Source organism: Nicotiana sylvestris, chromosome 12 (genome assembly GCF_000393655.2).
Source record: "Nicotiana sylvestris chromosome 12, ASM39365v2, whole genome shotgun sequence".
NCBI lineage: Eukaryota > Viridiplantae > Streptophyta > Magnoliopsida > Solanales > Solanaceae > Nicotiana > Nicotiana sylvestris.
In genome coordinates, this window is record NC_091068.1 from 57465619 (window position 1) to 57477370 (window position 11752).

At 38.2% G+C, this 11752-nt stretch overlaps 1 protein-coding gene across 1 annotated transcript; it reads right to left on the bottom strand.

Moving 5' to 3' along the window:
* Positions 1-3494: 3494 nt before the first annotated feature.
* Positions 3495-9886, bottom strand: LOC138883077 (uncharacterized). The gene is made up of 3 exons (XM_070163737.1): positions 9358-9886; positions 3887-3934; positions 3495-3586 (listed from the first exon to the last, which is right to left on the bottom strand). Exons 1-3 carry the CDS (start codon positions 9884-9886, stop codon positions 3495-3497), a joined length of 669 nt encoding a protein of 222 aa, XP_070019838.1.
* Positions 9887-11752: the final 1866 nt, after the last annotated feature.

Consider the following 11752-nt stretch of genomic DNA (forward strand, 5'->3'; position numbering starts at 1 on the left):
GCACATAGATTCTTATTAAGTGGAGGAGTTTTGTATAAGAGAACACCAGACCTTGGATTATTAAGATGCATAGATTCTAGACAAGCTACGACTGTCATGTCCGAAGTAGATTCGGGAGTTTGCGGACCACATATGAGCAGATATGTGTTGGCAAAGAAAATTCTCCGAGCAGGCTATTATTGGCTTACCCTGGAGTGAGATTGTATCAATTTTGTGCGCAAATGTCATCATTGCCAGATACACGGAGATTTGATTCATTCTCCACCATCGGAATTACACACAATGTCGGCACCATGGCCTTTTGTTGCTTGGGGCATGGATGTCGTTGGACCAATTGAGCTAGCAGTCTCAAACGGGCACAGGTTCATTTTGGTAGCCATTGATTATTTCACTAAGTGGGTTGAGGCCAAAACTTTCAAATCGGGGACCAAGAAAGCAGTGGTCGATTTTGTTCACTCAAATATCATCTGTCGATTCGGAATCCCAAAGGTGATCATCACAGATAATGGTGCTAATCTTAACAGTTACTTGATGGTAGAGGTATGTCAACAGTTTAAGATTACACATAATTCTACCCCATATCGTCCCAAGGCGAATGGAGCAGTCGAGGCAGTCAACAAAAACATAAAGAAGATACTTTGGAAAATGGTAGAAGGTTCGAGGCAATGGCACGAAAAATTACCATTTGCATTGTTGGGATATCGCACTACTGTTCGTACTTCGGTAGGTACAACTCCTTATTTGTTAGTATATGGCACTGAAGCAGTAATACCTGCAGAAGTTGAAATCTTTTCCCTTCGGATTGTCACTGAGGCAAAGATTGATGATGATGAGTGGGTCAAAACCCGTTTGGAGCAGTTGAACTTAATTGATGAAAAAATATTGGCAGCAGTATGTCATGGCCAGTTATATCAAAAGAGAATGGCAAGAGCATACAATAAAAGGGTGCGTCCCCGAAAGTTTGAAGTGGGTCTGCAAGTGCTGAAACGTATCCTTCCACATCAGGTTGAAGCAAAAGGCAAGTTCGCCCAGAATTGGCAAGGGCCATTTATTGTAACCAGAGTATTGTCCAATGGTGCTCTATGTTTAACAGATATCGAAGGAAAATGCATAGACATGGCCATCAATTCCGATGCAGTCAAGAGATATTATATATGATTTCTTTGTTATAATTGTTGATTGTTTGTACCGTTCATTGTTTCGAAGATTGAAATGACGAAGGCAATTCGTTCTGCTATCTAAACACTTTACCCTTTGTTCCCCTTTTGATCTTTATTTATTTATTTCATACCCTTCTTTTGGAATCAATAACGAAAAATAGAGAGAAGAAAGAAAAAGAGAAGAGAAAAGAAAAGAAGTGAAAAGAGAAAGTATAACAACAAGGAAATTCAAGTGTGAACTACGTTTGACCTGATTCCTGTTAAGGATACGTAGCCAGCCTCACGGCTCGGTCATAGTAAAATAAAATATCAAAAGATCCCCAAGCAAGAAACTGGGGCAGAAGTTGTACTTGTAATAAGAAATGTGATTCCAAGAGCTGTAATTTTAAATCCATGTCAAATTGTTTTGAGCCTTTGATACCCTTTCTTTCTAACCCCATCCAAAAGCCCGCATTACAGTCCAAAGAAATACCTTCCGATCAGTCTTCGTGAGATGCCAAATTGAGCAAATAGAGGTGATTCATATCAGGATAACACTCTGATCCAAGCAGGAAAAGTAATGGAAATGAGAGTCTTATTGATGAAAACCCTCATGGGCACCATGAGGCGACGAAAGTTGAGAGAAAGTAAAAATGAGAGATTCTTATTGGTGAAAACCTTCACGGGCACCATGAGGCGACGAAAGCTGAGAGAAAGTAAAAATAAGAGAGTATTATCGGTGAAAACCTTCGCGGGCACCATAAGGCGACAAGGAAATGAGGAACAAACGAATGAGAGAGGTTTGTCGGTGAAAACCCTTCAGGGCACTGCAAGTCGAACAAGGTCCGTAAGTTGGCGGAAAGTAAAATTGGGTTGTGGAAATCTTGGAGAGCAAAGAAAAACAATTGGAAAGGAGATGGGTTAAATAGACTGGGCTGATTAATCCAAAAGGCATACCATGATCATTGGTGCAAGTGACTACACTCAGATAAGTTCCTTTTTCCTATCTCCAACAGTCATCCAAATTTCGATTTTCTTCTTTATTCTTAATTCTCAAAATCGTCGCATTTCATTGCTGTTAATTTTTACTCCTCTAAAGCTCTTCCAAGGTTAGCCTTGTTCCAACAAATAAGAAGGAATGTCAAAGTGTACTACCAGATTCAAAATTGCACAAAGCAAAATACGGCTAGGACATGCTGGAGATAGTATGAAGAAAAGTGGGATCTAGGGTGTATGCAAAGGTTAAATTGGTGGAATGGTTCAGTAATGTCATGAGAGAGGTATGGTTACGAATAAAAGGGTCAGAAGTGAAAAACAACAGTTGGGGATCCTGCAGTTAAGGATCAGTCATGAGGTCAAAACAGTCCTTTCGACCAGTTCAAGGCAGTCTGTTGAAACAAAGCATGGAAAAGAGAAAACCATCCCCAGCAAGAATGCCACAACTAACCACCACGTTTTAAACTGACAAGATTTTCTTTGATTTGAAACAGGGGCAAAGATGGCATTTATTTTCAGGAAGCACCCTGTAAGGAAAGCAAGTACCATGCAGGTTTGATCGTATAAATTCTCAGGACCCTCCTGGAAAATGGGACTTAGCTTTAATTCAAAACATTCATGAGTACAAGATCTTGCACAAGCTCTACTTCGTGAAAATATAAGTTGGTTTTAAGACAGGACTCAATTCAAAACTTCAGGACCCTCCTGGAAAATGGGACCTAGGTTAAAATCCAAAAAAAACATAAGTAGTGAATATAGGACAAATGTGCACCAAAAGGGATATAAGTTGGCTTCAAAGTTCGCATAAGAGTTTTCAGGACCCACCTAAATAACGGGACGTAACTTTAAGCATTCCGTTAGATAAGTAAGTGTTGTTATAAGAGAGTACAATTCAGCCGTAAAATTGTCACTCTTAAGATAAGACTTGATTTTTGATTGTCAGGACCCTCCTGGATAATGGGACGTAGTTTAAAACTGGCTCGGATAACAAGATTTAGCATGAGACATACCTTCAGTAGATATAATTTAGCTTTAAAATTGTCGTTAATTAAGAGTTGTCAGGACCCTCCTGGATAATGGGGAGTAGTTTAAGACCTTCATAGATAACAAGATTTAGCAAAAGTCATACCTTTAAAAGATATAACTTAGATTTAAAATTATCGTTTAGTTAAGAGTTGTCAGGACCCCCCTGGATAAAGGGACCTAGCTTTCAAATTCTTAGTAATATTTTAATATGATTCAGTTTAATACTCACAGATGCGCCCAGCTACCAAACTGGGGCATAAAATTTTCTTTTGTTTTGTCTATTTTTGTTGAAGTCAGGTGCCCATCTGAAGAACAGGGAGAACAACACGGATCTTAAAGATAAGAGCATGACCAAGTAATAGCAATCAGTCGTCCACCTGGAGAACAAGGAAAAATAGTTGAAATATCAGCAATCAGGCGTCCACCTGGAGAACAAGGAACAACAGTTGAAGTATCAACAATCAGGCGTCCACCTGGAGAACAAGGAACAACAGTTGAAGTATCAGCAATCAGGTGTCCACCTAGAGAACAAGGAACAACAATTCAAGTTTCAGCAACCAGGCGCCCACCTGGAGAGCAAGGGAGTACAATTCAAGTTTCAGCTTTCAAGTTCTTACTAATATTTGGTAACATGATTTAGTTTACACTCATATGTATGCCCAACTATCAAACTGGGCAGAAATTTTTCTTTGTTTTTGTTTATTTTGTTGAAATCAGGTGCTCACCTGGAGAACAATGGAATACATTTTGAGTCTTAGCAATCAGAAGCCCACCTGGAGAACAAGGGAAAACAATTCAAATTTAAAGTAGTCAGGAGCCCGCCTGGAGAACGAAGTGAAGAAGCAATTCAAGTTCGAGTAGTCAGGAGCCCGCTTGGAGAACAGAGGAAAAAATAATAGTCAAAGGAAGACGTTTAAAAGTTCCAGCAATCAGACACCCGCCTGGAGAAAAAGGGAAAGCATTTGGAAAAAAATATAATACCATTCAAGTCAGCCACAAAGGAACTTCTAAGGAAAATACAAGTCAACGAGGCAACCTCAGTCACAAGATCAAGTTTGAAAATAAATCTTTGTAAAGCATAGATTATAGCTTAGTATATCTTCTTCATTTTGGCATGGTGTAATAAGGAGGTCAGCAGGCAGTATCAGCAGCAGCAACAACAGTAACAGTAAAACCGCAGCTTCATGGTAGTCCCAGCTACCAAAACTTCCCGAACTGCATTGATCTGATTCCTTTATAGCCAAGGATATGTAGGAAACCTTTGAAGCAGAGGTTCGGTCAAATCTTTCAAAAATGCTTCCCACAGAGTATTCAAACGGGCAAAAATCGCTCGTATCCGCACACTTTATCTTTGCACGAAAACTCTTCGTGTTTCCGGGCAAAGAGGGGCAGCTGTGAGCACGTGATTTTTTGCCTCACACGAATTACTCCAAAAGAATTCCCAAAATTAGGTCTTTTCTTTAATTATGTGTTATTTTAGGAATTACTGTGCGATTTTTCCTGATTGGTTGCATATGTTTGTGTACATGTTTAATTTTATTAATGCATTAAAAATATAAAAATATAGCATCCGCATTTAGGATTTGATTTTTACATTCTTTGAATTAATTAATAATTAGGTGTTTTACAAAAATGAAAATTCACAAAAATAACATATTTGTGTGTTTATAGTCAAATTGTGTGATTTTTTTTAATTTATTATTTAATTATTTATGATAATTATTATTTAGAGTTAATTAATATTCTTAAAGCTAATTTGGGTTCATAATTTAATTAGGATTTTAGTTTTAATTTTTGAAAGAAAAAGGAAGAAAAGAAAAGAAAAAGAGTTAATAAAAGAGAGGAAATCAAATCTGGGCCAAAAGAATCCCCAGCCCAAATAGAAACCCACTCCAATGCCCGCCCAAATACCCCAAAAACCGGCCCAGACCTTTTCCCAACCCGGTCCGTCTCCAGCTTCAACCAAACGATGCCGTTTCAGGCGTCTCAATCTGGACCTTTGATTTAATGTGATCAAACGATCCAGAACCTCCCCCCGACCCCGACCCACTTCCAGAACCGATCCAACCCCCACTTAACCAAACGGTAACGTTTAGCCCCTCCCCTTCATCCTGGCCGTTGATCTCATTTGATCGAACGGCGTAAATTCGAACACCCCCTCCAGTATATAAATGCCTAACACACCCCAACCACCCTTCGAACCCCCTCGTTATCTCTCATCTCCCCCCTCACATACCCTAGAGACACCCCGTCTGCCACCGCCTCACACCATCGCCATCCGCCCACCGGAAATCGCCTCATGGCGGTTCCGGTGGCCCAAATAACCCCAAATTAACAACATCGATTCTCCTTCATCTCCCCATCCCAAATCCCCAAACCGTTTCCTTCGAATCGCAGCCGAACTCATCGAATCTTCGATCGAAGTTTGAACCCCAAACCCTAGGTTACCCAATCGACCTCAAACTAACACCCCATAACCTCCTTGACCTCCCCATACCCAATACATATCTGGTTTCCCTCAAATCTTGTTGGAATGGGTCGAATTTCAAATCTTTAGTCCGCATGCTAAAAGACAGATTTAAACTCAAGGATTGTTGATAATTTTAGGGCCCGGTTTCATCGCAAAATGGTGTTAATCACTTGTTCTAACAAAGAATAAATGACTAACATCATTTGGCGATGAAATCGGAAAATATTCGAGTGCTAACTGAACCTGTTGAATTGGTGAGTTCTCCAGTAATATTATTTTTTTTTCTTTTCTCTTGTTATTATTTCACTTCTGCCTCGTCTTTTTCTCTTCTTTAAGCAATTTAATTAAGTTGAATTAGGTTTAAAATTGTGGACTGTCCGTTCGTTGTCTTTAGTTCATATTCATGTATGACGTTAATCAATTTAATAGCTGATTTTGATTTTCAATCCAGTTGAAGGTTTTAGTCTTTTGTTTACTGTAATTGTGATAATTTAGAACTTAGGAGTGATAAATAACAGAAGATTTGAGAGTAATTTGGGTAGTTTAGCCTAAGGAAACTTGACAATAATTGAATTAGGACGTTTCTCAATAGTGGTAGGGTAGAAATTGCATTGCTGAATTAATTAAAAAGCACTAAGCTAGTATAGATAATTTAAAAAATAAAAAAGCTGAAATTGATAATGAGAATGGCACTAATTGATTAATTATGAGAAAATAAGTTAGTGGGGATAATTAAAATAATGGAAGGGACACTAGTAATAGGGATTGTGCCTATAAAAGGCTGAAGAATACAGAGAGTTAGGGGCAGAACATTCTGAGAGAGAGGGAGATAGGCACTGAAATATACATATATAGAGAGATTTAAGTGAAAAATTCTAGAAAATACCAACGGTTGAACTGCTATTGTTTCATTGAATTTTGAGTCATACTCAATTTCTTTCTAATTCCTAAAATTACTTTAACTCATTTGAATGGAAATGGATTGAGTTTTTGGTAATTAAGAGTCTGTTGGTTCAAAGTTTTGCTAAAAGTGCACTGTTCCATCGAATTTCATAAGCTTAATCTATTGTTTAACTGATTAAATCTGGGCTAGCTGCTGTTGTCGTAGCTGATCCTTCATTTTTCTGTTGTGTTTTGCTTTTCCAGGTATATTCCTTAAATTCCCCCTAATGTAAAGTCTGTTTCATATATGATATGGAAAACTGGGAAGTTTAGAGTGTAATGTCAGCTTGTTTCTTCTATTATAGTGTAGCTTTACTTTTATGAGTTTATGATTGGTTGGTGCATATTCTCCCTCTTGGTGATAGCATCTATTGAAAGTTGAATTTGGTTTAAGAATTAGCAAAGAAGTTCAATGTCCTGTTTAATGTTTCATAGTTAAAGTTTGGTATTGTATAACTAAATCTTTTCATGATTCTGAACTCTTATGGAGGTTTATTTAACATTAAGTTTAATCAAGTTTGGATATAACTTGTATCTCTTCGGTTTGGACTCTTAATTGAAGTTGTTGTCAGCCCTTTTCAAATGCTGAAATTGGGTTTTATTTGGATATGAATGATTCTAGAGTGGTTTAGACTTGGTGGCATCAGTAATAGATAAGGGTTCTGGTTTGATTCAACTGGTTAGAACTGTTTGGCCTTCAGTTTATGTCTAAATGCATGTCAATATAGATCTTTGGTTTAATCCATTTGTTTCAAGTTGGTTTTCTTCTAGTGATCTTGCCAAATTTGCTTTATTAAGTAGCTTAATTTTATTTTAGTTTACTGAGTCTGTCTTGTGTATTATATCCTGCTGAATAATGTCAAAAGTCATGTTGAGAGCTATATTTTGGTTTTATCTGATGAGGGATCAGCCCTCTAGCAAGTATTTTGAGGTTAAATGTTGTGTAATTGAAGGTTTTTCTGGGAAAGTTGGTTGGATAGCTTATTTGGTTGCATACGTAGCTAGATCATGCCAAATGGTATAAAGTGTGTATGCATCTTCTTGCTAAGCAATGTATATGGTTATTAAAACATGCTACTTTGTAAGCCGATAGTGTCAAATTGAGCTTTAATTTTGTGTTCAAAAGGATTCGTAGATAAAAATGCTTGCTCAGTTAAATTGATTCCTCCAAGGGCTCGATCCTGTGTCCTTGTCTTTAGTTGTAATATGGTTGAATTGGGCCTACTATTGAGGTCTGGCCCAAACCTTTTAAAAGGGCCAGTTACTGATTTTCCTGTGTAAAATAAGGTAGAGGAGTACACTTGTTGTTTAAGTTCAATATGTATTTGGATGAGTTTATTGGCTTAGATGAATTTGTAAATTTCTGTTGCAATTCTTGTTAAAAGGTACTGTTTAATGTTTTTTTGTAATTAATTTATTTTTTTAGAGATAAAGTTTGTACATGTGCAAAAAGCAGAATTTGGTTATAGGTGTCATAAATGCAGCCCATAATATTATAATTTAGGATCTTAGTATTAAACAAATAAAATTGATATATAAAGTATCACATCCCATTGTCCATATTAATATCCTTTTAATGTTAATACAAACTCTATCCACGATTTTTCTGTGCTTCTTTTCCACGTGTAGGAGTTCGATTTTGAGATTAGCTGATTGGTGACTAAAATGACCTTTGTATAAGGAATTGAAACTGCTTTGTGTATTAGGCTTGGGTCTAATCATATAGTAGTAAAAGTGAATAAAAATGGAAAATTTCTGATTTTGTCTTCTTCTTTTTTTAAGATTGGAAAATAAATATTGGAGCGCCACTATGTGTTATGATTTGCAGGGGATTACTTTCTTTGTTCTGGTCCAAAAGATACGGACCAAGCCTAAAAGAAAAATGTATCTTTTGAGTTTCTAAGTTTGAAAAATGGAATTGGCTAAACCAACTTTAGTCCATAGTAATTAATTACTGAACATGTTCCAAAGTCGTTAGTATGCCTCTATGCACATTCTTATCACAAATATATCGTGATTGTGCACACGTCCGCATGACATGATTGCGATTCTAAAAATTAAGACCAGAGTTTGCATTCACACAACTTCAATCAAATTTTTCTTAATAATAAGAATGGGTTTTCATAGACTACTAATTAATTTAGTTCATATAGTCTGAGGTGTGCCATCCACAATTTAATCATCCATGGACCTCGTATTAGTTTCATAACCTGGTTAAAAAAATGTCAAATGCTCTTAGTTGCTTTAGGCCCGTTTAAATATACTATCGTGGTTGTGTACACGTTCGCGTGACGTGACTACGATTTCTAAAAATAAAACCGGAGTATGCATTCGCGTAACTTCGGCCAAATTTTCTTAATAATAATAAAGCGTTACTAATTGTGTACACGTTTGCATTATATGATTTTTGACACGCCAAACAAACGGGTACACGTGCACGTGACTTATTTCAAGATAATTTTTCTTAGTTTAAAAAAGGTAAGCGGTAAAGGCACATAGGTTCTAAAATCAGTAATTATATAATTTTGATAAGCCAAGTATGATCAAAGCGACCGTGCTAAAACCACGGAATTCGGGAGTGCTTAACACCTTCTCTCGGGTTAACAGAATTCCTTACTCGGATTTCTGTGTTCGCAGACCGTAAATAAGAGTCAACTTCCTCGATTCGGGATTTTAAACCGGTGACTTGGGACACCATAAATTATCCCAAGTTGCGACTCTAAATTTAATATAAATAATCCTGTTTCGATTGTCACTTAAATTGGAAAAACTCCCTTGTACTACCTTCGGGTGGGTAAAAAGGAGGTGTGATAATTGCTGCCAGTCTTTTCTCGTCACTCAGACTTAATTGCTCAAAACAGGTTTTGACCCACTCATCATCATCAATTTCAGCTTCAGCAACAATCCGTAGGGATGAAATTTCAACTTCCGCGGGTATCACTGCTTCAGTACCATATACCAACGAATAAGGAGTTGCACCTACTGAAGTGCAAACAGTAGTGCGATCACCCAGCAAAGCAAAAGGCAACTTTTGATGCCATTGCTTAGAACCTTGCACCATCTTTTGAAGTATCTTCTTTATGTTTTTGTTGGCCGCCTCAACCGCTCCATTTGCCTTGGGGCGATACGGAGTGGAATTTCGATGCATAATTTTGAACTGTTGGCATACTTCTTTCATCAAATGACTGTTAGGATTATCACCATTATTCGTGTTGATTACCTTTGGGATTCCAAACCGACAAATGATATTTGAATGAACAAAATCGACCACTCCTTCTTGGTCACATATTTGAAAGTCATAGCTTCGACCCATTTAATGAAATAATCGATGGCCACCAAAGTGAACCTATGCCGTTTGATGCTGCTGGCTCAATTGGTCCAATGACATCCATGCCCCAAGCAACAAAAGGCAACGGTGCTGACATTGTATGTAATTCAGATGGTAGAGAATGGATCAAGTCTCCGTGTACCTTGCATTGATGACATTTGCGCACAGAGTTGATGCAATCACGTTCCATGGTGAGCCAATATACCTTGCTCGGAGAATTTTCTTTACCAGAAAATTCCCACTCATATGTGTCGTGCAAACTCTGGAATGCACTTCTGTCATGATTGTTGTGGCTTGTTTAGCACTTATGCACCTCAATAGTCCAAGATCTGGAGTCCTCTTGTACAAGATTCCCCCGCTCAAGAAGAATCCACTAGCCAGACGTCGAATTGTTCTCTTTTGATCACCTGTGGTTTGTACCAGATATACCCCCATCCTGATGTATTCCCTGATATCATAGAATAACGGTTCACCATCAAGTTCTTCCTCAACCACATTACAGTAGGCATGCTTATCACGAACTTGAATATGCAATGGGTCAACATAAGCTTTGTCTGGATGATGCAACATTGACGCCAAGGTATCCAAGGCATCGACAACCTCATTATGAATCCTCGGAATATGCCTGAATTTTATTGATCGAAATCGTTGACAAAGATCATGCAAACATTGTCGATACGGTTTGAGCTTTAAATCCCGTGTCTCCCATTCTCCTTGAATCTGGTGCACCAAAAGGTCCGAGTCTCCCAAGACCAAGACTTCCTGGACTCTCATATCTATCGCTAACCTTAAACCCAGAATGCATGCCTCGTACTTAGATATGTTATTAGTACAATAGAAACGAAGCTAGGCTATAACAGGGTAGTGATGCCCTGTTTCAGAAATCAGCACAACCATTATTCCGACACCTTTCATGTTAGCGGCTCAATCAAAGAAAAGTTTCCAACCTGGTTTTTCAACCTGCTCCACCTCGTCAATATGAATCACCTCTTCATCGAGAAAATAAGTTCTCAATGGTTCATACTCTTCATCGACTGGGTTCTCAGCCAAATGATCGGCCAATGCTTGGGCTTTCATCGCGGTCTGAGTCACATAGATGATGTCAAACTCTATGAACAGAATCTGCCACTTTGCAAGTCTTCTTGTGGGCATAGGCTTCTGAAAGATATACTTTAGAGGGTCCAGGCGAGAAATGAGGTAAGTAGTGTAGGATGACAGATAATGTTTCAACAAGTTAGGGCACAATATGTCCTTTCAAGGGGAGTATACTTAACCTCATAGGATGTGAAATTCTTACTGAGATAATATATGGCTTGCTCCTTCCTGCCAGTGGTGTTATGTTGACCCAGCACACAATCGAATGAATTATCCAGGACCGTCAAATAAATAATTAAAGGCCTTCCGGGTTCTGGCGGGACCAACACAGGTGGGTTTGATAAGTACCCCTTGATCTTATCAAATGCCTCCTGGCATTCGTTAGTCCATCTGACCATAACATCCTTTTTCAGCAACTTGAAGATGGGCTCGCAGGTTGTCGCCAATTGAGCAATAAACCTACTGATATAGTTTAAACGCCCGAGGAGACTCATCACCTCTGTCTTGTTCCTTGGAGGTGGCAATTCTTGGATAGATTTGATCGTTGACGGTTCCAACTTAATGCCCGAAGACTAACTATGAATCCCAACAGTTTTCCAGATGGAACACCAAATGCACACTTGGAAGGGTTAAGCTTAAGATTGTACATGCGGATCCTTTGGAAAATATTCCTCAAATCTCCGACATAGTCGGCCTATTGCTTTGACTTTACGATCATATCATCCACATAAACCTCAATCTCCTTGTGTATCATGT